The sequence below is a fragment of the Platalea leucorodia genome (genome assembly GCF_965183815.1).
Source record: "Platalea leucorodia genome assembly, chromosome: 3".
Lineage (NCBI taxonomy): Eukaryota > Metazoa > Chordata > Aves > Pelecaniformes > Threskiornithidae > Platalea > Platalea leucorodia.
Genome location: NC_138825.1, coordinates 63,040,127 through 63,067,755, shown reverse-complemented (window position 1 = coordinate 63,067,755; position 27,629 = coordinate 63,040,127). Strand labels below are relative to the sequence as shown.

The following is a 27,629-nucleotide window of genomic DNA, read 5'->3' as shown; positions in this document are numbered from 1 at the left end:
GAGGAAAGAGAAGATTGCCAGTCACTATGGCACTGTGGGACTGAGAGACAACCCGCCTTTAGGACTCCAATTCTTGGAAAATGGAAAAAAAAAACTAAGCTGTATCTCCCCATAGAGAAACCAAGTTGCTGAGAAATTATCTCAATGGATCAATGCTACTACTTCTGGAGCTGCCATACCAATTTTCTTCATTTGGTTGAGGCGTTTCTGTGTCTTTTAACAAATGCATTCCTCACTTCCACTTCCTCCGTGGCAGAAAAAACGTCTGATATATTCTTTTTCTAATTGATAAAGTGTTCACAGAATGGTTTAGGTCAGAAAGGACCTTTAAAGATCATCTAGTCCAACCCCCTACCATGGGCAGGGACATCTTTCACTAGACCAGGTCACCCAAAGCCCCGTCCAACCTGGCCTTGAACACTTCCAGGGACGGGGCATCCACGGCTTCCCTGGGCAACATGTTGCAGTGTCTCACCACCCTCATAGTAAAGAACTTCTTCCTTATATCTAATGTAAATCTTATCTAAAAGTCATGTATAATTATTAATTATTACTGAGTTACGTAGCTACAGGTATGCATGCAGCAGGTGACTGTAGGGCAGGAAGATGGGTGTCATTTGTGAACGAAAACCTTCATCTGGAAAAACAAAGGCTGGAGGAATTATCGGCTGAAAATCAGACTCAACATATGGAGATTTCATAAATGCTGAGCAGAGGCTTTTGTTGCTGTCCCTAGCTTTAATGAGAACAGTTTGTGTTGAAAGCTTTGGTAAATTCCATATGAAATTTTTATTTATCTAAGACACTGACCACATTTATGTCTTCTCTAACTGTGTTATATGTGGTCTCCTTTGAAGTAATTACACAGTTTACATTTGGATTCGTTAACTAAATAGTGTAACAAAAACACCCTAAACCAGTTTCAAAACCAACTCAGTCAAACAAGACTTGAAATTGTGTTCTTTTAACAAGGCTGATTATGTTCTCAAATTAATGCCTCAGGACTCAGGGCAAACAATACATCCAACAGACGGGAGCCTCTTAAATTGCTCCCCAAACATGCAGACCCTGCTGGTCACGGAAGCAGAACTCAGCTTCTCCTTAGGTATTAGCTGCCCACCATCAGTCACTACAACTACAGCAAAGTACGTGTTTAAACCATGTATATAACGCTTTCTGAAAATTGGCCACCCTGTTTTGTTTCAGTTGATGAACACAGATGGATGGCACGCCAGTCAGTCACAAATGGTTTTTGATACGTCGCAGTGACTCCTGCCTCATAAATAAAACACGGGCTTTGGTTAATGAGAACAACACAGGATGTGATAAACCATCTAGCGACCAACACAGCTTTCCGCATTCTCTTCCTTGCGAGCGAGCATGGTTTGTCACTGTGCCCTACGCCACGGATGAACCAGTCGCTGGGGAAACTGCAGTGGGGCTGTGTGCAGCGATCTGCAACAGACTCCACCACCGGCTACGCTCACCTCTCCCTTTTTTTAAAGGTTTTGGATACCTCTTGAAATTTTCAGATTAAAAAAAAAAGGCAAAATATTTCCTAAATATATTTACTATACTATCCATGTTTTGGATATTTACAGGGTGCCAGAAAAAAAATTCTTTTGGCTTTAAGCTGACTTTTGAAAATATTCATTGGGGAAGAATCTACCACTGTGGTAGATCATTAAAGGTCTCTGGCTGCCTTGTTTATGCTCCTCTGCATAATTTCATCTACCTGATGGTTGGCTGGGGTGAGATTCAATCTGTTCATGCTGCAAAGCTCAGTGTTTCTGTTTAAATACCCAGTCACTCTCAGAGACCGGCATATTGCTGATAAATAAAGTCTAACAAAATATTTTCAAATTCCAAAATAATAATTTGGAAGACTGACAGTAAGGGAAAAGCTATTTTACGGCTATCTAGAAATTACACTGAGTAACAAACTCAGCACTAAATGGAGTAACAGTTGAGGATCTATACACCTCCAAATGAGGAAACTCAAAGTGATACCTGTGACGGCTGGCACGTTTGTATTTTCTACGACCTGTGCAGTGGCAGTACCACTGCTTTACAACTGGTATAAATGATCTGAGTTACTGGTGTTGCAGAAACATTACTATTAAAATTTCTAACTTGTGCAAACAAAACCTTATATTAAATTTAAAATAAATTGAGTGTGGTATTAGAGAAAGTAAATTAGGATTTTTAGCACATACTGCTCTCTGAATATTCCCCAAAGTTTGTGGGTACCAAATATGTGATTATGCAATCACTGTAATAAATGCAGCTGTGTTTATTTCATTGCATAGATCAGACAAACTGTACAAGCTAAGCATCAGTGTGTTGTTCATAAATCAGTAAAAAAAAAATGTGGCACAGTATGCAAGATTTACTCAGACCGTCTTTCTGTTCCAAGTGTTTTCAGACTTGGCAGAGTACGCGCTCCTTGGAGGACTATGAACGTGCCGAGTTTTAAGCATTTCTAGCAAAATAATTTTTCAGTTAGTTCAAGAAAAAAACATAAACACTTTACTTAATAGCATAGGAATCAACTTTTAAATACAGTGAAATACAGCTAAAAAAGTTCTGGTTAGTTTTTCTTAAAAATGGGGCAAAAGAAAGTGTAAAGAATTTCAGCCCGAGGAATAGCTTCTTTAGAAGAAAAAAAAAATGCTGACTATACGTGAGCCTCCTTCTAGGAGCCTCCCTTATGGTCTCTTTCAGAAAAGTTTGCAAATTTAATCCCTGGTTGTATACACTCAGAAAAAAAACCCACCACTTTCACAATGATGCCACTTTGGTTCTTTCATGTGTTGATTTTTCTATGCTTTGTATTTAATGACAGTTATAACCGCAGTTTTGAATAGTAATCCAATTAGTGATCCACAACCAAAACTTCTAAATACATACAGTCAGTTATTTTCCATTGAAGTCTATAACTTTTTACTATGCTTTCCCTATAGTTGTTTTTTTTTTAATATTCTTTGCCAAAGAGGTCTCATTTAAGCCTGTTATTCTGTTAAGACTGATTTAAGAAAACCTTAAAATAGAAGTCTTCTCACTAATATCTACGGTACCATACTGTAATTAACTATTAGGCTATACACAGCTGCCTTCAGTGAAACAGTGCTACTCGCATGCCCACTGTATGCCATCATGTATTTAAGCCTGAAACATTTTTCTAGAGAGGCCATCTTTATTATGCAGGAATACGGTGCACACAGTCACAGGTGTCCTGTTTGGACCTGACACCTCTTGCTGCTATTTCTTTTTAGCATTTCCAATGCAAAGAAAAATGTTTTGAATGTTTAACTTCTCCTTTGCTAATTAGAGTTACTGGAGCAAAGTCACATTAAAAAGAAAACTCTAGTAAAACGTTTAGCCTATGCATTGCTTAGAAACAGTTTTCTGTAAAAATATTTCTGTGTACATTTATTCTCTTTAGGGAATGGATTTTTGTTTGGGTTTAGTTCTGCATTTGTATATGTCTAACAAAACAGTCTGAAATTACAAACTTGCTTTCTGATGCTTGTTTGGGAGAACAGACATGGAGCCAGTGGAACTTCTAGCAATGTATCTTCGAGCCTGGGAAAAAATAGTCGCTTGATGCTTTTAAAACATCGTAGCAATTGTATTTATACTGAGCCACCAAGCTAGAGAGGGGGAAGGGAATTAAATTTCCCAAGTAACACGAAGAAGTGACTGGAGGCCAACTACAAATCTGACCAAGAAAAATTGCAGCCTGCAAATAACTCACTGTCCTACTTTGATATTAAGGTAACAATATCTGAGTTAGTTATATTTCTAGACTATGACTACAGATTTCTAGAATATATTTCTATAATATAACTCTGTTTCTGTAACTATGAGAGCTATATTTCATGCTCAAGTCTACCTGCTTGCCTTCACAGTTCTTTTCAGGCATAAGCTTCACAAATCTTCTCACTTAGAAAAATTACTGGATTTTCTTGAGTTGAATCAAAGTTTCCAAATGAGGCCTGTAACTTTGCATTTGGAGTTTACCATTAAATATATATATATATATATATTCAAGTTAGTTTTATATATTCTGTGACTCAAAAAGAAAATTATAACTTTGCCTGGTTTTCTTTTAAGCCAAAGGATCCATCAACAAAATTCACCTACAAATTCTTTCCTGTAAGCTATAAATTCAGCCTTGCCCATGATGCCAACAGAACCTTTGACAAAAATTAGGTTGCTGCTGTGCTTAAACCTTGGTCGATCATGGAGATCCAGGTTGTCTAATAGTTTCCCTTTTTCTTTTCCCTCTTTTGCCTTGTATCCGTCCATTGTGTGATCTTTGTGGCAGGAATTGCCTTTATTTGGTCCCTGACTTTGGACAGAGTTTTGCACTATTGGGATTCTTGGCCACGACTGAAGATTCAGAGGTGTGTGCAGGGGATTATGTCCACAAGCCCATGGTTGTGCACACTAGTGATGAGGCTGAAATTGCTTCGAAAAATGAAACTTTATTTACTGGGCCTTCCCTGGCACCCCTGGGTTACTCTGTACTAGCAATACTGTTCAGTGGCATTTAATCGAGGGAATGTGAATAGTAGTTTCTCCTACTGACGTTAAGTGTAAACACTGGCAAAGAAAATAAAACCATTTTTGTAGGCACTTAGCCAAACTACTAAAACAACTGAGCAAGTATTTTATTTCAGTTGCTACCTTAAGACTGTTTTTTCTGCAGGGTCTTACTCCATTACGTTCCTCTTGGGATGAATTACTGAACAGTTTAAAAAGCAGGCCACAGAAAACAAAAGATGCACCTCGGTTCTTTGCGATATGAGCTGCATGTTCTATCTTGTTGTACTAAATTAATTATAAACATTATCAAATATTTAAATATTTAAAAGGGGAAAAGAGCAGGTGCCTGCCAAGAACAGGTGTTACGAATTTTAAGTTAAATAAAATGCACCGATCCTTTCCACATATTATTTCCATAATATGTATCAGAAACCATACTCTGCAGTAATACGTCCCCAGCTGTGCAGAAGAAAAGTCTTTTGTCACCTGTTTTCTTGATCTGGTCTTTGGTTCACAAGGGTTCAGTTTTGCTGACCTTGGTGGGATTCTGTAAAGATCATCTTAGAATGACTGTAAACATCGTTAACGTTTACAATGAGTAGCTGGATGAGTACTTGCAAAAATAATTCAGCAGGCTGCCCAAGGATGAAGGATTTGCCCAAGGTTTATTTTGATTTATTTTAAAAGCACATATGGAATTAATTGTTGTCTAATATTGAACATGCATGCAAGCATTTGAAGGAGTGGTGCCATATTATCCAAGCTTTTTCTCAAGTCTATCAACGGGTCATCTGAGTCCTGTGAGAAAGGTTGTTTATGATAAAATTAGTAGAACAGTTTGGTAGATGGAATCATTTGATTCTAATGTATTTTAACATGTGAACAAGCGCTGTCCAAGCAAGACAATGGTGAGAGATGGAGATGAGCAATTGTCCTGCGCAAAAAGTCTTTTCCCTCCCTGCTTTCCCTCCACAACATTTCCTTTAGGTGACTCCCAGCCTTATCCTTCAGAAAATCCTACTCTTTTTACAACATGCCAGCATCTAAAAACGTGGAAAATGTTTTGAAACAATTCTAAAGGAGAATGCATTATACACTAGTGAACCACCAATGCATTTCTTGCTAATCTTAGTTTTACATCCCTGACAGAGTCTGAAAAATTTATCTAAAATTTTATAAAATATTTATATAAAATATTAGGTTTGGGACTATACCTGAAGCAATGGGTGTGCTCGCAGAGCCAATGATACTCTGTCCTTTTCCAGCTGGAGTAGCAGGGCTATCAAAACAACTCACGTACAGTTCCAAAGTGCTTTTTCCTTGCACGATCTTAATGCGTGTTACAAATATTTAAACCAAATATTTAAAGGAAGGCAAATGTAACTGTACAATAGCTTCTATATCTATTGAGCACATATAGAATATTAGCATGGTTTTATATAGCTAAAAATTTTGTAAGGAACAACTTCTTCGCTAGGACTGTCATGCAGTACTGGAACAAGTGATACGCAGGGGTGGTGGAATCTCCACTCTTGAAGGTTTCAAGGCCTGGCCAGCAAGGCCACAGCTGCCCTGATGGGGCAGTAGCCCTCCTCTGAGCGGGAGGTTGTGCTACGGGACGTTTATGCAGTCTTCATCCCTGAAGGCTTCCAAGATAGGCTGGATAAAGCCCTGGGCAACCTGGTCCGAGCACACAGTTGCCCCTGCTTTGGCTTGGAGACCTCATGACGTCCCTTCCAAGCCTACCCTATGATGCTATGACCTCAAGAGGTGCTTTCAAACCACTGTTACTTCCATGATTCTGTGAATACGAACCCCAGACTAAGTAGTAGTCATGTTAATAATATTCTTTCAACAGAACTTTCCAGGCATATAAAGAAATCAGTTTTTTTTTCTGGAGACAAGACCACAGCGTACATCCCAGGGGTCCATCCAGGAGCCGGAGAGAGAGCTAGAGACCCTTTCAGCGTAGCTCAGGCAGGGATTGAAGGCCCCAGGCTGAGCTGAGATGGGGCTCTGGGGCCTGCGGGCAGGGGGGGGGGGGGGGGGTGTCCCCGGTGGGACTGGTCAGAGAGGCCTAGTTCTTGGGGCTACCGCCGCACAACGTTGCTACGTGCACAGACGCTGCGCCTGAACCACAAACCTGTTGCAGACTGGGAAGCGCTCCGAGGCCATCGCACGCCTGCCAGCTTCTTACAGTTCTTTGCAGGCATCTGCAACTGGCTGCTTTGGAGTTGGGACGCGGCTGTATGGGCCTTTGCTCCGACCAGCAGAGCTGTCTTTGTAGGGGCGGCAATTCACCAAAGCTCCCACGATAAGAAGAATCAGCTTTCATTCCTAGGGAGCTCCAAGGTCCTGGGGAGATCGTATCAGTCTTTGAGGGACTATAAGAGCAAAGGGCCAAAGCAGGGCTGGAGGGGAGAACTGAAGACATATTCAGGCAAAGAGAAGGAACCGGGGCACGACTAGAGAGACACCTCCAGAAGTGAGGAAGGTTGGAACAAGACTGACCAAGAAAGCCCCAGGAGGACGTTAGCAAGGAGCTAAAGAGGTCGGCGTACGGTAGGAGACTGGGGCAAACTGAAGGGAAACACTTTGAGCAGCCATCCTACTGCAGAGGCAGGCTCACGTGTAACCACAAAGCTTCTGCTTTCCGAGCGATTCAGCAAGTCCCGCCTGCTCTCCCTCCTTCCTCCCCTCGCCACCGCGCTGTGGGTGCCCAAATCACCGCACCGCTGGCCTGAGGAGGCGGTTTATTCCACATCCACATTCTGTCAAAAGATCTGTTTAGTTTTTAAGTGGGTAACATATTTAATGTTTTGGTAGCTAGCCAACAATTGATTTTTTGCAGTAAGCTGACACTGGATACACACATAATACTGGTGGAGGTTTTAAACTACTTGCTGTCATGTGTAACAGTGCTGACTTCAATGGACTGTTCGTGTTAGAGATGCAGAAACTGATCGGTAATAATACAGAAATCTAAATATTTATATATGCTTATATTCATTCACTCCCATAGCCAAATGGTAGTGTGTGTGTGTATATATATAGAGAGAGAGATACAATGTAAGTATACACGTTGACAGGTTTTCAGTGACATTTCCTGAGGGCGTATCTGTCATCATTCTGTAAAGCAAAACGCACATGTGCCTAACCCACACGATTCTACTACATCCATATTAATCCAGTGGTAATTAATTTTCTTTATATATCATTTCAACATCACTGCATTGTTCTGCACATGCAGCTGGATGGTAAATACGCACACCCCTTGTTATGCTGCTAGTCGTAAAACAGAAACAAGTACTTTACTTCCTATCAACAGGCATCTCCCATATTTTACTCTTTTTCGGAAGGTGATGCTACAGCAATGTCACGCTTCCAGGAGTGCAAGGTGCCACCCTGTGAAATACATCTGAGATTAATTATAGAAGCTAAAGAACAAGATGCTTTCATCGCTGTCTTGGAAGCCTTTAGAACCCACTTGCCATCTCACGTTAACTGAATAGGGTTTTCAAAAAGAAGAATCTGATTTCATTTGCATGCATATCTCAATACCAAGTACAGACTAACTTCTTTGAAGTTCTTCTTCAAAGCATCTTCAAAGGTGGGCCTCTAGTTTATAGGGAGATATACATGTAAATAAAATTGGATTCAATTAACTTTTTAATTTGCTTCTTTAACAATAACATTGTTCCTATTAAAACTCTGTTACCCTCGGAGCACTTCAGTCAACAAGTATATACAAACGCTACCACTGTAACGCTTGTTGGTGTTGTCAGAAAAAAAGCCTTGTAAAGGAAGAAAAAAGCATTTTCCCAACGGTGAATCATTACCACAATACAAAATTATGCAAAAGCTCAGCTAAATGGAGGTAATCCAAAACACGCTTTCTTTTCCTGGTGAACATATGATATCTTCATTTGATTCCAGGCAACAGCATTATCTGCAATAAGATTTGTCGTGTCAAATCAAGACCACACTACCTTTGATTCTTTGCTCTTAAGTTACTGTTATCTTTTATAAGAAATTAATTATTCACTATAAAATTAGTTTCACTATGAAAACATACAATAAAGTCTGATGCTTCCCCAATTATCTGCCCTGTAAGCTCTGCTAAATCAGATACAGAAGTAAGAGGCATTTTAATAATAATTCTAATGTTATGTAGTGTGCAGTGATAACAAATGTACTTGGAGCAAAACATTGCCTGCGTGCTAAAACCGATCGCAGGTCTTTTCTGGGGTGTCCCAGGGAAACCGCATGCTGTTTTTATAAGAGTAACTAAGTTATTGTACTTGATCCCTCATACTGAGAGACTAAACTGAAGCAGGGTTGATTGTGGAATCCAACTGCTTTCTGAATATAACTGATTTTATTTTAAAAATGCTTGTATTAGTGACAGAAAGATTTTCCCTTTATTTAAAAACAGCCCACTAGACATTCTATTTCAATTGCTGTGGTAGAAACAAAGGATACCTAGTCACCTTCCGTCCTAACTGTCAAACCTCTTTGCTTCATTCTGCGCGCACAGAACACCATTAATCACAGGGGAAAAAACAAACCACGCCTCGATATGCAAACTGCAAGGTGGGTACATTTACTTGCTTATACAGCATGTGAGAAATGAGCTGAATGAACACAAACATTTCCAAAGTTACCCTGCAGAAACAGTATTTATCACATACAAATCTCCCAAATATCTACACAAATCTGTCTGTACATCTTGCTTTTTCCAGTTTTTGTAGCCCCCCCCCATATATACGCACACATATATATGTATGTCTGTGAACGAGGATTCCACTTGGGCAGCCCTATGGCTGCGAATTTGTGACTGGCTTACAGCCTGCGTGAATTTTGCTAGCTCTTGTTTCCCTGTAATGCATGCCAAACTAGATGTCAGAAGCCTTTTGTATTAAAGAATCAAAAAGATGGTAAACAACTGTTTCTGCTTCTCTACCTTTCCCTTAAGTCTTGCACCAACACCTTTTTGTTTAATGTGTCTCCAATGTTACAGAGTTTTCTTTCTTTCTTCTCACTTGTGCCTTTTTTCCTATGAGACTTAGAGCTTACATGTAAACACCCTTAGATTGTGTATTCCCATAAGTGAACTGCCAGCGTATCAGCGATAGTCTCTGGACCTCCGGTCTCTTGCAACAAAACTGTTCTTAATGTGTCCGAACTGATCCAGCTCCTCAGACCCAAGCTGTGTCCTGCTGCAAGGAATTACTTTCACTGCAGAATGACCCCCAGTGGACACTTGGTCCCTGTTGTCACCTGAGAGTCATCGCAAATGCAGTCTCCCTTTGACAGCACCCCTTTTTGGACTCACAGTGGCCACCGAGTCTCACAACTGCAGCGTCCCACGCAAGTCCTGATGAGGCACTGTTATATCCAATAGCCCCTTGAGTCTAATTCAAGGTCCGTAAGAAGGTTCAGGATCGGGGTACAACCGGAGAATGTTTTTTGGTATCGTAAAAGGTGTAGACAGAGGTAGGGAGGCACCCTAGCTGCACAGCTATTAAGTTATGTGATAGCTTTGTATTGACACATACCCTTGCAAACACCAGTAAAGCTTTTGGCCAACATTTTCACTCTGGGTGACGTGGATTTTAGCACCCTTCACAGCTGCTGCGTAAGCAACGTCTGAGAGTTTTCATCAGAAAACATACAGTTTTGAACATCTTTCTTAGGTAAAAAGTAAAATCTCTTTGCAAGTAGAAGAAATCCAAGTTGACAGACAAATTGTAGAGATAGTTGGTAAGTTCATCCCTCTAGGCACCAAACTACCAAAAACGCCTGGAGCTACTAGCCATAGCTAGGAAAGACGTGCCAAGCATTCGAGTCCACAAAGCCATCAATGACAGGGAGCACTGAAGAGACAAGTCATGACCAGAAATGCAATTGTTTGAGTTCCTCTACAATAGAGACAGTGCTACAAAATAGACTTGGGGGGGGCTGAACTTATTAATTACTAAGGCTAGGTAGACACGCCCTGCTAATGTTGCCTGCCTTGAAAATTAAGCTCCTGCAAGCCAGCTACTCAAGACTGGAATTAAGGTGGGAGAAGACAGAAAGCTGCATCAAACTAAACGCGGCAGCAGGGTCCTCCTCATTCAACTCGGACCAGTAACCCCCCCGAGAACGCCTGTCGCGGGGATGGGACAGAGGAGTGGGTCCTGCCCGTTTATCAGGCCGGTTTTCTACCCCTGCTGCTTCTCAACAGAGAGCTCAACAGCCGCGAAGGGGAAGGAAGAGCAGCCAAGGCTCGAAGAGCTGCAGCGTGCGAAGGGATGCCGCCACCTGGAGCACGGGGCCTGCCACTGACGAGAATCTGTCGCGCACCGAACTGCGGCTTCGAGCCTACAAAAGCTATTCCCGTTGGAGCTTCTGTACCTCTGCAGGTGACAGAGCTCCCGAAGTCCCACGGGGCATGACACGCACTGCTGCCCGGGAGGCGGCAATCCCTTTTCCAACCACTCTGCTCTCCCTCCGTTTCTCACATGTTCGAGCCGCGGAATGTGCCGTTTCACCCGCATTTCCAGCACGGCCAGCGACGCCTCCGTGAGGCGCCTGACACGCATGTACACGCTGGAGGGCTCTAAGGCGGCGACGCGGCCCGCAGCCCCGCGCCGTGCTGTGCCGTGCCGTGCCGTGCCCGCCGCGGAGGGCTCCCGCCCCTGTGGAGACACCGAGGCCAGAGTCCGCTGCCCGCCTCGGCAGCGGCTGTGCCCCGTCCCCCGGAGCGCCGCGGGAGGCGGCTGCCGGCGCCGCTCCTTTCGGCCGCTAACGGCCGCTCCGGCTCCACCCGGCACGGCCCCGCCCCTGCACGCGGGGGCGCGGGGAGAAGCGGGGCTCTCACGCATGCGCGGGGGAGCGCGCAGCCCCTCCCGGCGCCGGCGTCGGTGCCCTGCGCGCGGGGGGCTCTGGGAACGGCGGTCGCCCGGCCCGCCCGGGGGGGGTCGGGCCGCCGCGGGGGGCGGCGCCCCCACAATGCACCTCGCGGGGCGGGGCGGGGCTGGCCGGGCCGCTCCGCCCCAGAGGGCGGCGGTCACGTGACCCGCGCGCCGGGCTGGGCCGGCCGCTTCCCCGGGGGAGGGGTGAGAGCCGGCGAGGCCGGGGGTCCGCGCGCCGCTCCGGGGGCGGGGCCTCCCCACAGGTAGCGGGCGGCCGGGGGGCGGGGCCTGCGCGTCGGCGGCTGTTTAACGTTCGCCGGCGGGGGGAGAGGGCGGCGGTTGGTGGGGGGAGGGCGGTGGTACTCCGGGAGGAAGCGTCACGGGTCTCCGTGCTAATCAAGTGACGACCTACAGTAGGGGCTGCCTGCGCCCGAGGACGGGGGTCGTTCCTCCGGGCGGTGGGCCCGGAGCGGGCGGCGGCGGGGCAGCGGCCCTCGGTGGGTCAGCGATGGCGCCCTGCGGTTTACATCGGTGTGCCCTGGGACGGAGGCTTTCAGAGGAGGCGTTTCCCCAGGCGGGGACGTCCTTAGGCAGCACCCAGTAATAGCATATATAATAGCAGCAGTATAGCATATATATTATTGGGTAGCACCCCTCAATAGCATATATAATAGCAGGAATAACTCGGCATCAACTGAGTGTTGACAAAGCCTCTCCCTTTAGAAGAGGTTGTTTGGCAAGGATGAATCGCGGCATCCTCATGCCACCGTCGTTTCTCGGTCAGTTTTGATTGGTGCGGACTTGAGTCATCCCGGTGTTTTCCAGCAATAACCCATGGGACACAAAGCTTGAGGTCATTCTGAGGTACCCGTCGGCTGAAGCTGACGCGGATGATTTGAATTCCTGCTTGTTTTGCTGATCAGGCAGGCCTGGGCGGCTTCTCCTGAAAACTGGATTCTCTTGTTTGAAGAAATGAGTAACTGCTCATCTTTGAAGAAACTATAAAGCTGTATTTCCGTGCACTGTGACCTGTTTTTTCCCTTCCTTTTATTGTAAATGCCAGTTTTAATGGGTGTTTCTTACTTTATTTTCTTCCCTTTGGAGGACAAGAAATTAGTCTAGGTGCAGTAAATGGGAAGAGATGGAAGAAAGGAAAATCAAGAGGAGGAGCCCCAAATCGTCTACCAGTCACCCTGCCCAGGTTACTAACTCCAAGAAAAACTCCGTGCCAGTCAGCAAAAGTACAGCCTTTTCAAATCCCGCACCACAGCCTGCAGTACAGAAACCAAAGTTAAAACGGTAAGCTTGGGAGCATCAGCGGAACGCATCAGGCTCAGCGGAAGTGAGAGCCAGAAACCTGCCAATGCTCGGACAGTCTAAAGGGTGTTGAGCCTGGCTGGGACAGAATGAAAAGAGCGAGCTTCAGACTCTTGAAAATTTTTGATGACGTGTCCGTTTTAGCAAAGCAATTTGTGTTTAATGTAATACAATGGTTATTTTACAGAAAAAGAAGATGCTTGATACTACTCTTGTAAGCTTTGTAAGATGTGACAAAATGCTGTAGACTCACACTGGTAACAATTTAGCTGAAGAGATGATAGCCTGATGCGGCTGGTGAAAGACAAGAGTTGGGTGATCAAATATGGCAAATGTGAGCATCGTATGGGAGATAGCAGAGCCCCAGATGTACAGCTGTGAGGAACAAATAAAATATTACATGACTGCAAGGCTGGAACTCACAAGTAGGGCAGGAAATGAAGGACGTAAATTGAACAGGATGAGCTAGAACTGGAATTTCCGTGTGTTTTTTATTTGGGGACCCATCAGTGGGGGCAGCGGCAGCTCCCAGGCCATACTCATGCACAGAGAGAGGCATTCAGCTCTTCAGAAAGTACCATTTTGGAGTAGTTTGTGTGTTATCAATGATGCATCTATTGCAGTTTGAGAGTGTTAATTTTCCTGCATGTTAGAAAATATATTTCTTGGCTGTGGCAGATACAGTAGATAAATGAGTGAAGAGGGGTTTTAAAGTGAAATGTTAGCTGGAGAGAGGCAGCGGAGTTTATTGATCTGTAAGCATTAGCTGAAGATTAAATACTGAACTGTCCTCTTTGGCACAAATAGTTTGTCTAAAGGACCCAGTATTGGCCTGATGGAAACATAATGCATTTCTGCAATGTAAAGTCTATACTTTTTTTTTTCCCCCCAGGGAAAATATGTTATTAATTTGAGGGAAATAATAATAAATACTAATGTGCTATAAAGTGGTGGTGCTTGCAGCTGACTGTAGAGTTTATTAAGACTCCACACTATTCTGCAATCTACTAGAAATTCATTTTTTGTAGCCCACAATATTGGCTAAAGAAGAAAATGTCCTTTTTGCTTTAAGTTTTAGAAAAGGACATTCTTGCTTAATTGTTAAGTGAAGCTTCCCAAGCAGTAATAATACAATTTCTCAAACTCTCCAAGCAGGAGTGGCAATTGACATAACAATGCGACGATGAACGGCCGTTACGATAGTGGAGTAGGAGTATTTAATTCATTTTCACGTCATCTGCAAGAATCTAATGAAATAAGTTTTCCAGGAGCGGTAATATATTGTATTAAACTTCAGATACAGGCGGAAAAAATCGATGACCTTTCTGGCATACAAACCTTTCTTTAAGTCTGAAATGGAAGCAGAAATAGCCAGAGTTAAACCTCAGTTGAGACGTGTTGCTCTGAGTTGAACCAGATATGGTAACTGTTGGACCGTTAGTTGTTCCAACATATAGTCTATGTAGTCTATACAGTGTTTATAAACTACAGAAGCTGTTAGGCTGGAAAAAGAATGATTATTTCCCACAGGAAAGAGACAATTTATGACTTGCAGAGCATGGGAGTATTCAAGGGAAGGGTGGAGCTTACTATGCTGTAAACCCTCTTATCTTCACTAATTAAATAAAGCCTCTTTACTAAGCCTGTAATTTTTTTAACATCCCATAGTATTCCGAATTTTCAGTTTTAGGCTCATCATTTTTCAGATTTCAGGGTTTTTCAGAATCAGGTTCTGAACAGGCTCACCAGGAGGCTGCAGAAGCCACCGTGCCAATGTGAGAGGAAGGCTGTGCGCACACATGGATGGGCAAATCAGGGATGAGAACAGCCCCTTACCTGAATCGTATTAGGTTAGGATGCAGTCTGTCTGTCTGTCCGTCTCTGGGTCAGAGATGGAATATGCTATTTCTTACTGGTAATTGAGTGTTTAGCTTCCATGGTGATTGCGTGTTCATTTGGATTTATAATTCATTTTCATTCATGGAGTTTCTATGGGCACATGGTGCTCTGAATAAATTTTATGTCTAGAGAAAAATGTATGGATTCAGGGATTTTGATGGTTCTGTTGCAAAGGGGGCTGTAGAGAATTTTTAGCACATTTAACATTTGTTCAGGCATGGACTAGTTCCATTTGGTATGTGCTAGAGGACTGGGAGATTGCTTTTGGTGGCGAGTTTTACAAAATTGGCATGTTATTTGAAGGTGGGAAGAAGGAGCTCTAGGAAGATTTATCTGGACGCAAGGTCACCTTCCTGTATCGGTTATAACGAGTTGATTTCCACACTGTTTGCAGCCTCTAGGTGTTTGCAACAACAGGAGCATACGATTGCTGAGGGTTTTTCTCTCTGGCTTAAAGAGAGTTTGCAGATGCTTTTTGGGTGATTTTATGTAGATAATGCCCCATGCATCATGTGTCATTGTTGGGTAATGGTCACCTTTAGATTATTAAGATGGCCATTACATACATGTGCTCCACTGATGTTTCCCACTATTAATAGGAAAGGAGATTGTTGGAATCCTTCATTTTGCAGTATCAAAGTGTCAAGATAGCGATGTTGTTCTTTATTCTTAAGACAAACTGGTGATCCATTTTTTAACTTAAAAAGAGTGATTGAAATATGGAGTATATATTTTCCATTTCATTTTCAGAGCCCTACATTTCAGATTCTCAGTGAAGGTGAAAGCAGGAAGTAATCTTTTTGTTTAATTACTTTTTTTTTTTTCAGTGTAATAAAAGAGAAAGCCAAACCTCCAGGAGGCGAAGCAAAAGGGGCACAGGCAGCACCAATCCAGCATTCTTTTCTCACAGATGTATCAGATGTCCAGGAAATGGAAAGGGGACTTCTGAGTCTCCTGAATGACTTCCACTCTGGCAAACTTCAAGCATTTGGTAAGTGCATGAATTGTCTGTATACCGTAGTTGTTTTATACCTATACAGTGGTAACACTTGCAAACGAGTGTGCTGTATGGACAGACCGCCAGTTTGTCATGTTGGACTCTGCTGTATGAAATGAAGTTTAACATAATTAATAGATCTTACTGCATTTTTAACTTACAGTCCTATTGTAAGGTTGTCTTTGGTGTGAGATTATTCAAATGCCATTTCATTGTTCCCTCCAGCATGGCTTACCAAAGGCAGTACTTGGCTTATAGGTTTAAGATAGCAAGTTTAAAGCCACTTATTTATGATAGTGTAGGAATAATAAGAAGTAACTGTATTTAGCACCTGATTTTGCTGCATATTAACACTTTAAACTATTGTTAACAACTTTTATGGAATCCAATGCAAGTTGCATTTTACCCAGCTTACTCTTCTGTCTTAGGCATCTTACTCTTCTTACTACTTCACAGCTGATGGAGGTTTCAGAAAAAACATGACATTTCCGCTTCCTTTTTTTTGCTGTATGAGTAGAAAGATGCGTACGTGCTTCTGCAAGTTTAGCGTTAGGTCAGCATGTCACATCAATTCCACACCGATTTTACAAGAGAACCTGAAAAGTCTGTATTATATAAAGCATCAATTACAAGAAAGAAACCCCCAAGATTAATCAAAATTAGAAAGAAGGTTTATTGTGGTCATATTTAAAGTTAAAAACCAGGGCTTTCCTAAATCTGAGAGAAACACACCACCAGACAGGATGACAGAAGCTTCAGTAGTGAAACAGGGAGAAATCATTGAGAAAGCAAATGAACTTGTAAATTTGATGTTTAAGCTCCTCTTCTCTGATGTAAAGAGCTGCATCTTCGCACCTTTGTGTGCCTTCTCAGGTTTCTTTAGATAAAGCTGTTGCTTGTCCTTCAGGAAATGAATGTTCCATAGAGCAGATGGAGCATGTGCGGAGTATGCAGGAGAAACTTGCTCGCCTCAATCTGGAGCTCTATGGGGAGCTGGAAGAACTCCCTGAAGATAAAAGAAAACTAGCCAGTGACTCCAATCTGGATAGGCTGCTATCAGATGTAAGTACTGGGAAGGCAGAACAGACAGAACTTTGCCCACAGAACTCGGCCTAGGAAAACAACGCTACTGGGTGGGCAATGATTTACAGTTGAGGAGAACATAGTTCTGTAATGAACCAAGACATGAGCCCTACCCTCATCTTGGTTTTGAGAAAACACAGTGCCTTTTCTTTTTTTGTAGGCTGCTGCTTGTTCTGGTGAGTAGAGCAGTCTAGCTGGAAACTGTCTGAGGGTGTAGGCCTCTTTAGAGACAGCTGATGTTCCAGGGAACTACGACCATGTTCCCTGTGGTCCCTCCTCCTGCATCTGGGGAAGACCACACATAACAAGGAATTTAGATCTGTATATTCTACACTTTCAGATTCTCCTTTCTCTAGTATATTTCCATAAAAACCAAACCTGTTAAAATTTCTTTCATTTCCCGAGATCAGCAGATTTAAACTTAATTTGGGACTTGCCTCTGGTGTAGAACTCAGTGCAGGTTTGCTTTGCTTTTTGTAATAAAATCATAGATTTCGGCCCAAACTATTAGTGATTTCCTTCGTTGTTTTAATGTATTTTTCATCATACCACCGTAATTGTTGCATTTATTTGACTGACTGACATGCCACTTCTGATACTTTCTACATTTATATTGCAGCTAGAAGAACTGAATTCATCTATGTATCCTTTTCCTTAAACGCCTATTTTGCATTATAATTACTGCTAACTGTAACCAAATTACAGTGTATTTCCCCAGTAACTGTTGTCTTTACAGGAGTCAAATGGCTTCAATAACGTCCGTCCTTTTAAATTGCAGTACTGTAATACAGCATGGCTTTTAGGTTCTTCCTGTACATAAATGACCGAATCTTAACACTTTTAATTACAGGCTGTTTTTGCACATGATGATTTATTTAGCTAGTGTGTAGCACTTTAGACAACGTGTTGACAGTAGATGGCAAGGCCTGTCAGAAGCAGGGTCTTTCTACGTGCTTCTTGCCGAGACATTCGGGAACAAACATACATGACAATATTCCTTCTACGGTACTCAGAAATGTTCTGTCCCATTGCTAAGTGAATCCTATTACCTTTTAGTTTTCTCTAGAAATGTATGCAGCTGTTTATCACTGATTTTACTGTGAATAGTGGACTGACCTAACTTTTTATTTCTAGGGTCAGACTATGGTTGAGTCAAATACTTCAGCAGAGCTTTGGTGACTGAACAGATGTGTGCTCTTAGCCCACCCAGAAGAAGATAAAGCCGAATGTCTTAGCTTGTCTTTTACATCACGCTTCTGATAAGCTAAGAACACAGTTGAGGAGTGTTGCATTCCGTTTATACTGCAGTCTAGTTATTTCTGGTGTTACGCGCTTTGTGTGCATCGAGGAAGGTGGGACTCTGGTTTGGGACTTAAGGTACTGCACCAGTATATAGGTTCCTTGTGTCTGTGGAAAGCTGGTTAAGGCTAGGTCTCAAAGAACACAAGTGGAATGTGATAATATCACACAACAGTGATAAAAATAATCTGCCATCCCCTTTGATCTGCCAGCGAATTCTGGAGGTATGTAATGCCCAAGTCTCATTGAGGAGGATTAATGTACTGGTTGGGAACTAGCATAGGACTTAATAGAACTGAATTCATCTGGACTGGTGCATATCTGTCACAGGACTAAGCCTAGTTTCGTGTAACACTGCTATCTTGTTTATACCTTATCTATATGTGAAAATGTTATTCCTTAATGGTTTGCTTCAGCCAAAAACTACATTTAGCAGATGCTCAAGATATTCCAAATAGTGCCACAGGCTGAAAGAACAGCTTTGTCAATGTGGAATCTCCCAGAAGCTTTTCTTTTGTTTTTCCTGACAGTGGAATCTGGAACAGTTGTTGTTTTTTGGTTTTGTTTTGTTTTTTAATTCTACAGAATGAAGAATCAAAGTGCAAATCCAGGTGTTTATTTTTGCACATTCCTCTTTAGCACTGCGTTATGTCAGGACTCAGTATCTAGAGTTTTAAGTAGATTGTTGTGACGCTACTCTTTTTATTATGGCCTTATCTAACAGAAAAATTGGGGAAACTTGGAGGTACATTTCTTCTGCTCGGTGTTGTTCACAGGGTTGAAAACGATATATAAGTTCATTAGGATTTCTCCAATTTTTATGAAGGCAGCGATGATGTTGCCTTTCAGATCAGCACACAGACAATCTGCACACTATATCTTTAGTGTTTTGTTGATCAGTGATGCCACAGATTAATCTATTATTAATAAAGTAAAACATTTTAAATATATGACGTTTCATTTAGAGAAGCTGCTGTCTGTTCAGCTAAGATGCGAGTTCTTGCATGGTCAGAATGTTTGCACAGTTTACTTTTTTCCATTACTGTGAATAATTATAAAGTGTCACTAGATTAGAACTAGCATGCATGCTAGCAGTCCACGTACTCTGATTAAGTATTGTGAAATTCCAAAATTGGGTAAACAGTTATTGTTCAATAAATCCAGTATATGCAATTCTCTAGTCATTCCTATATTACAAATAGTCTGGTATTAACTGGTTATCATCTTTGTGTTCACAGTCAGAGAAAAATTTCTGTATCAGTGTAAAATCAGACTGGTTTTAGATCCAAAATGTCTATCCTGGTCCATCAAACTTTGCCTTTGGTTCTAGATTTATTTTATATTCAAGTTTTTAGGCAATACATTCAGAATCAATATTGCATATACTTACTGCACAAGGAATGAAATCTTTATCCTTCTACTCGAGAGTGAAGTTTTCATCAGCCGAAAGTGGGGATGTGGCCGGGGAGCAACAGGTGCCCGTTGCTTGGCACCTTTGGAGACGGTGCTTCTTCAGCCGCCGGAGGCAGTTGTGGATCCCGTTAGCGCCAGCTCCTTCCGGAATCGCAGCTGGCGCCAAGTCTGCACTCTGCAGCTGGGGACAGAAAGATCACGCGAACACCACAGAGTTTGTGCTCTGGCTACAAACTCGGCCTCAAACGCTGTTACTGCCTGCCCCGCCTGCCAGGCCAATCTCAGCGATGAAGGAACCAGTAGGGATCCCAGCTGGGCTCTTCCTTTGGGACGTTCGTGTTCTTCACATGATTTAGCTCCTTTGTTGTTGAGATTCTCTGGGAGTTTTGCATCCTGGTAAAACTACCTCCAGGTCCCAGCCTGCTGCTGGGTACGTACCTGCGATGCTGTGAAATCCAAAGTCAGCGTAGGAGAGCTAGAGTACAGCACGCTCCTCACAAAACGAAGCCAAGGGTTTTTTCCCCACTCTTCAGCCAGTACTCGGGCCGTTGGCGTTTTCCGCACAGTGACTTCTCGCTGTCGGCACCGCGGCCTTGGTTCTGTGCAGGCTTCTGAACCTCAAGCAGCAGAGCAGCATGATTTCGCCTCAAGGTGCGTAAAGGTGCGATGCACGTTACGGTGGCAAAAGTCACCAGGAGAGCTGCGTTTCTACCGGTAAAATGACGTTTGTGCAGCTCATTTGGATTCGGGAGGAGAGCTGTACCCCCACTCGCCACTTGTTGCCAGTGCAGTATATTGCAGCGCCATAAATCATACTGGTCCCAAAACACACTTTTAACCAGTAGCTTTCCAGCTGAAATTATTAAGCTATCCGACAATAAAGAGAATTCTTTTTCCTTTTGGGGCTCCGTCATCTACCTCTGCTTAGGCTTGTGACTTCAAACACATTTCAGGTAACTTACAAATGCGTGGTCTGTTGGATGTCTTGATCTCTACATTTCTGTAGCAATTTGTGCAAGTACATCAGACATCGGTATGATTTGAGATGTGGACACAAACAAATACCTTGCTCGAGCAGCTGTTTAGAATTACACAAGAATTAGCACCTTTTTCATCCACCCCCTTAAGCCCACAGGCAATCGCAAGTCACTAAGAATCATTAATTGCAAATAATTAAGGAATTAAAATTCTCTTCTCTCCTCCTGGATGCACATTTGCGTCTTTTACACGATCCATTAATGGCGTCTGCTCATTATCTTTTGGATTCGTACAAGAAAATTTTGTAGCAAGGTCTCTAAGAGACCAAGCTTCTCCTCAGGTGGTAATAAACTAATCACATTTTTCGGCTCTCGCAGGAAAAGAAAAAAATCTAATATATTTGTGACAGTCTCTTGTAATTATCAATGTACATAAATGGCTGCATAAAACGAGCTCCTTCTTTTCTGTTACCTTGTTTCCTGAAGAGTTGTTGATGGAATGAAAGTGCATTAAGGTGGAATGTTTCCTGGCCTAAACGAAGACCGATAAGCGGATACAGCGGTTGGAAGATGATGTTCTGTCCTGCGTCACTGATCTAGATTACCTCCCTCCAAGAGACATCTGTAGAACCTCGGTGAACCAAAAAAGAAAATAAAAATCAGGAATAAAAGCTCATAGGAAAGGAAGGTGTCTTAGAGGATTTGGTGGAGATGGGGAAGAGATGTGGCCAGCAGGGCGAGGGAGGGAGGCGGTTCTGCCCCTCTGCTCCGCGCTGGTGAGGCCCCACCTGCAGCGCTGCCTCCAGCGCTGGGGCCCTCGGCACGGGAAGGACGCGGGCCTGTTGGAGCGGGTCCGGAGGAGGCCACAAAAATGATCAGAGGGGTGGAGCACCTCTGCTGCGAGGAAAGGCTGAGAGAGCTGGGGCTGTTCAGCCTGGGGAAGAGAAGCCTCCGGGGAGACCTGATTGCGGCCTGTCAGTACTTACTTAAGGGGGGCTTATAAGAAAGACGGGGACAGGCTTTTTAACAGGGCCTGTAACAAGAGGACAAGGGGTAACGGTTTTAAACTAAAAGAGGGTAGATTCAGAGTACAAGGAAGAAATTTTGTACGAGTGTGGTGAAACACTGGAACGGGTTGCGCAGAAGGGTGGCAGATGCCCCATCCCCAGAAACATTCAAGGTCAGGTTGGACGGGGCTCTGAGCAACCTGATCTGGTGGAAGATGCCCCAGCTCATTGCAGGGGGGCTGGACTAGGTGACCCTTAAAGTCCCTTCCAACCCAAACCATTCTATGATTCTATGAGATGAGAGTCAGTGGTATTAAATTAATTGCCTTTTTCTTCAAAAATAGCAAGACAAATTATTAAGGCAGACATCTTTTGTTTAGAAAATATACTGAACTCTTAAAAATAAGTTTTAACATAAATAGGTAAGGCCTGATTTTTTTTCCAGTAAGTTTATTAAAATGACAAATGTACACAAACGCTAACTTCGCCATGCTGAGCTGTCTTGACATTCTCATTGGTGTAAAGGAACAGAAACATACATTTATCAAGGCCTACTGACCCGCCGGTACCAGTGTTGAGCAGATTGTGTTTTACAACTACAGTAACACAAAGGTACAAGGAGCAACGGCATCAGGGCAAAGTGTGTGTGTGGGGAACGTAAGCCTGGTTCAATTTGGATCGTGACTTTGTAAATTTATTTCAATCAGTAAGAAACTGGAGTATTTACTGTGGAGTTCAATGGCATGGTAGAGCCTTATAAGCCGCACACAACATATTGAGACTTCACAACTACATCGCAATCTTTGTATTTTATATCGGATATTGATTGTTAATGCCTGTTCAGTATCCCAAGTCATCACGGTTGTGTTGCAGTTCAAAGTATTTCACCTTTAACGCAGTATACGCAGGGATTCTGAAGCATCAGTGTATGATGCTTAGCATGTTTCATACGCTTCCACTCTTGAAATGCGTCTGTACTTTTAGTTCTGTTCATTACAGAAATTTAAAAATGCTACTTCACTCTCCTCACCTTCCCAAAGCAGAGAGAGAACTAAGTGTATCTATTTTTTTTTATTTCTTCAAACACACGTTCATGATTTTTGCACGAGTTATACTCTCATCTGTCACATAAAAAAATGAAGGAAATACACCTTCCCCGTAAAAGGCAGTAAACCCCAACTCCTGCCCTAGGAGAGGAGCAGATGTGGGAATGCTTTGTCCACACAAAGTCTCAAGCTTCTTATGAGAAATCAAAGCTCCTGTTTCCACGTGGGCAATTTCCCCAACTATTCCCTTGTGTCACTACCGACTGCTGTGGGTGTAACAGGCGCTTGGTGGGTACTTTTTTCTAGAAAGGAGGTGCTCGGCACTTACCTATCGCAGGGAAGCTGGGTACAGAGCTCACTTCTTAAAACTGAAGGTGGCCGCCAAATTTGGCCTAGACTATCCCAAACCGCACAAGGATGCAAGCGGGCTGACTGCACGTTAGAGTTGCTTCTTCTAAATGCACTTGCATTTCATCACGCCTCAGGCGATCGAATCTGGCACTTCATGTCAAATGTCACACACACGGATCAGTTCTGTCCACGTGCAAACACCGAGTTCTGCATTCAGAGGCTGTTTAGGATCACTAACACAGAACATGTTTTAGCCAGAAATACTGGAAATTCATTCCCTTTTAATTACAAATAATTAAATTCACTGTCAGTGATCTATGCCTTGTCCAACCTTACTGTCGTCATCACAAAACATGGGCTTTATTTATCACAGCCCTCTTCACTCGCTATAAAAAGACAGAATACTTAATGAGTACATACAGATCCTCGACTGGCTGCCCAGAAGCACCAATGCAGCGTAAAACATTTGACAGCGGGAACAAGGCGTCGGAGCAGGCCCCACGTAACAACTGCGCTGCAAATGGAGAGAAGGTATTTTATTAGACCTGCATCAATACAGCAGAGCAATCAAAATACAAGTTGTAGGCTTCAGCTGGCTGGTTGCATGTTTGCTTCTTTGCTCTCGAGAACGGGCTACTATTGCTATACCATACTATATAATTTCTTTACAATCATTAAAAGCTTGCAAGGAAAGAGTACTTCTCCAAATCACATCCTTTCAGCGTTGCTTTGGAAAAAACAAAGAATTTATCTGTGTCAATCTGGCAGCAGAGAAACTGATTGTATCACTCTTTAAAAAACAACGCTCTAAATGTTCGAACTACTGGAGATAATTTCGACACAAAATGTAAAGCAACTCTCAGAATGCAATGATTAATAAGGGGAATGGGGTATACTGCACATAAGAAACACCATCAAAAATACAAATATCTCTGCTCACCTGATTTGGCTTTTGGTGCACAAACAGCTTGGTGGAGGAGCTCAACTTCTCTCTTCAAAGGAATGAACCAGCTGACACATCTAGCTGACCAGCAGACCTAATTTAAACCTACAGCCATGGATTCAGAAAGGCACGCAAACAAAAACCAGCGGTCCCCTCAAAGCAGCCTAGCACTCAAGAGGCTGCTAGTCTGCAATGGAAAACTTGCTAGCCATTTCTTAATTTTTGTCACACACATTTGAAAGTTGTAGCCCCTTGGAGTAAATCTACCTTGGGAGAAGATAAAAGCGTGCCAAGTGTGGATTTACAAAGAAAATGATTATCAGTAATTTGTACTTTAAAACACCAAAAGCATGGGTAGTCAGGCACTGGAACAGGCTGCCCAGGGAAGGGGCTGAGTCCCCATCCCTGGAGGTGTTTAAAGGACAGGTAGACATGGTGCTCGAGGACATGGTTTAGTGGTGGACTTGGCAGTGCTAGGTTAACGGTTGGACTCTATAGTCTTAAGGGTCTTTTCCAACCTAAATGATTCTATGCTTCTATGTTTTTAAACTCCCTGCTCCCCATATGGTAACAGCACTGGAAATGGCTTTCTCTGCCATCAAACCCCCTAAGACATGGTATAAACGGAGTGGCTGAAGTGCTCAAGTTTATAAATCTGCAATCCCACATTATTAGGTAATGAAGTTGGTTTTTCTGCCAGAAAAGTTGGGTCTTCAATAGCAAATGAAAACCATGTTACAACAGAACACACCATTACTTCTGTAAGTGTATTTAGCCAAAGAACTGCTGGTGAGCTGGATCGGGAGCAGAAGAACCAGCCAAAGGCTCGTTTTGGGTAGGGTTTCAAAAACATTCTCAAGCTTCCAAAACTGTGCGTGCTGGAAAAAACCCCAGCCTGGCAGGGCTGTAACCGTGCACCTCAGGGAGCTACTGGCTCTTCACTCGTTCTCCCTAATGAAAAAGTCTAACAAACAGCAGCAGGGGGTAACAGCGGGAGATTTTTAATGGAAGGAAGTTGTTCCTTGTTACTATCCAACACTTCCAACACGATCATCGCCCCTGTTTTGCATGGATATCTGTTTAGACTGGAAAGCACCGGTCTTTACACAGAATTTGAAAAATATTAAAAAGATGCAAACTTTAAAACAGCTCCCTCTCTAGCATGACGGTATCAGGGACATTAGAAATCAGGGGGCAGGGGGGGGATGTTGGTGGTTATGGCATTCATCTTCCCAAGCAACTGCTATGTGTGCCAAGTCCCTGCTTTCCTGGGCACGGCTGAACACCTGCCTGCTGACGGGAAGTTGTGAATGACACTGAGCAAGAGCTGGAACAGGCTTTAGGTAAGGGGCTAACTGAACTTGGTCAGGTAAAATTGATGCAAGTAAAACAGTATTTCTTAATACTTGGAGGAAACAATAGCTTAGTTATTTCAGCATCTGTTTTCACATTAACAACTTTGTTGTGCTATATATATTTACGCAATGTTTAGTTAGTTGATTGTCCCTGGCTCTGACACCAAGGCATTCCTCTTTTCTTCTCCCTAGACTGGAACATTACCAGTGTCTCGTGATAAGTAGCTGCTGAATACAGAAAGGACTTGCAGCGACTGCCTGCTCTTGCTTGCCAAGTTTTTTCTTTTGGTCAGAAGGTCAGTCCATAGAAGACTGACCAAGTACCAAGATGAACACTCCAGCCAGAGCAGCACTAGAACTTACGTTGCCACGCTCGGAGACAAGAAGAGAGCAAGGGATTCTCATCGGGCAGCTCTCACCATTTTTCTGTACAAAAGGCCTTAAGTAAAACCGAGCCTGAATTCCTGTGCAAGAAAACTCAAGATTTTTCCTTTTAAAACTACCAACATAATTAAACATTCAAAAAGGCATCTGTCTGCTCCCCAATGAATGGCATACTCCAGGCGTATCTGTTGATTGATGGTCTTGTTCTCGGACTAAGTGCATGATGTCTGGGTCCTGAGGAACAATAAAAATGAAAGCTGCAGTTCATGACCTACAGCCAAAAAAATGTTTTAAATTAATACTTCTCCTAATGATCCTTCTCAGCTAGGTTTTGAAAAACAGTGACACACTTTGCATAACACTTACTAAGGAATTAAGGCTGACCACATTTAATACAATAAATATTAATTTCCTATAATAACCATGTAGTTTACAATTTTTTTAAGCAGGTCTCAGATTCTGGAATAACTGCAGATCCCTATAATGCTACTTGGTTCTCTAAAGAGTCAGTTTAGTTTTGATCATTTTTAGCTTGATTTTTAATTTTGACCCAAAACAGATTTATAAAACAGTTCTTGCATTGTCTGTTTTTAAGTAGTCAAACAATTGCTTGAAATGCTTTCGTTTGCAAAGTCCCAAAATAAACAGAACCTGACTGTTAATATGGGACATTTTTTGAAAAGAACAGGCTTACTAGCTTAGCTCTTACTTACAACTTCGCTCATTACCTTTTAGTTTTGACTAGGAATCTGCAGGTTGTTAAAAGCCTCATCAAGCACTTTTAACACATGCAAATAGATAAAGTGGATGAGCACAGATCAGTTTTACGAACATAAACGACATGTAGAAGTCACTGTGTACAGTAACTGGGATAAGGACTACACGATTAATCCAACTAAGTATCACATTGACTCCTTCGTGGATAAAGCGCTCACCTTGCTGTTGACTAATAAAGAAAACCAATTAGTATTTGCTTTTTTCCCTACTATACAATTATTATGTACACAGAGCTCAGAAATTATCCCTGCATGGAGCGTGACTTGGCCCATGCCTCCAGGTGTACTGCTCTCTCTTCAGTATACCGTGTACCGAGGCCAGCGGGTCAGTTAATCCACCCATCTGCCGGTTCTCGGGGTTTCCCTTCGATGTCTGTTTTAGGTCAAATCAATGTTTCGTGGCTCACCGTTCTTAAAGGACATTCACACCTCTGTCAGAAAAACACTGCTCGGATTGGAGCAGTGCCAAAGAGAAACACAGATTGCCACTGGGCTCTCACAAGAAAAGGAGGCGTGAAGATGGATGAGCCAAGTTTGCTGCTCGTAACTAAAACCTGTCATGCAGGATGAATTCGGACACTTACGGCTCGGGATGCAGAGCCTTTAAAAAGCATTTTCTCAGGATTTTGTTACTCCAGTAAGTTTGATTGCATTGCTAATACCTACTTTAAAAGCTTTTACCTGAATCTTTATAATCATAATCATTGTAACACATACATATTTAAGACTTCTGCCAGTCAAAAAGGTTCACAGAAACTATGGTAGCTAGACCAATGAATAACTTTAAAAGCTTAATGCAAGTAAATAATTTAAACAATGTATTTCCTAATCAAATGCAAAAAGGTTTGTATTTAATTCTCCAACATATCACAGAAAATAAGAGATCTCTGAATCACAGGACTAACAGCAGGATGAATAAGAATGATGTGTAAATCACCAGATATAGTTTATAAGGAGTGAAATTATTTTACATTGTTTTCTGTACATTTTTATTTTTAAGCTACAGCTTACTATATAAACGCTAGAAGACGAAAATGACCAGGAAAATAGACGTAGAAATGTACATACCAGTATTTTTGTAGCAAGTGCTACTTCTTGCTAAGCAGGTGCCTAGAGACCATTTTTATTTTGGAATTTGTAAGCAGAATTCAGAGCTGAATGCCTCAATGAATACGTAATTTTGACTTGTATACTTTTAACAACGAATAACCCTTGCCTTGAATTCAGTTCTCTGTTGTTCTTGTCCTCTGAGACAAAAACATCTATAGATATTATAGAGCAGAAAAAACCCAAGACGTTTTTTAAAAAATTTCATTGTTTAAACCATCATGG

At 42.5% G+C, this 27,629-nt stretch overlaps 1 protein-coding gene across 2 annotated transcripts; it reads left to right on the top strand.

Annotated features, from left to right (window-relative positions):
- The first annotated feature begins 11,601 nt into the window (after positions 1–11,601).
- On the top strand, positions 11,602–20,583 carry CCDC28A (coiled-coil domain containing 28A). Of its 2 annotated transcripts, XM_082306324.1 has the most exons (6): positions 11,602–11,713; positions 12,555–12,749; positions 15,494–15,657; positions 16,571–16,725; positions 17,366–17,388; positions 18,462–20,583. In XM_082306324.1, the coding sequence occupies exons 2-6, from the start codon at positions 12,592–12,594 to the stop codon at positions 18,514–18,516; spliced, it is 555 nt and encodes a 184-aa protein (XP_082162450.1). In that variant the 5' UTR covers positions 11,602–11,713; positions 12,555–12,591; the 3' UTR covers positions 18,517–20,583. The 2 variants fall into 2 exon arrangements, with proteins under 2 accessions (XP_082162450.1, XP_082162451.1); XM_082306325.1 differs by lacking the exons at positions 17,366–17,388; positions 18,462–20,583 and having other exon boundaries at positions 16,537–16,632.
- Positions 20,584–27,629: the final 7,046 nt, after the last annotated feature.

Excerpts from the sequence above, each read along its gene's own strand:
- CCDC28A (XM_082306324.1), top strand. The coding sequence starts at position 12,592 with ATGGAAGAAAGGAAAATCAAGAGGAGGAGCCCCAAATCGTCTACCAGT. Across the intron at positions 12,750-15,493 it reads CAGAAACCAAAGTTAAAACG|TGTAATAAAAGAGAAAGCCA; the intron begins GTAAGCTTGGGA and ends TTTTTTTTTCAG. Across the intron at positions 17,389-18,461 it reads GAAGAACTGAATTCATCTAT|CCAAAAACTACATTTAGCAG; the intron begins GTATCCTTTTCC and ends GGTTTGCTTCAG.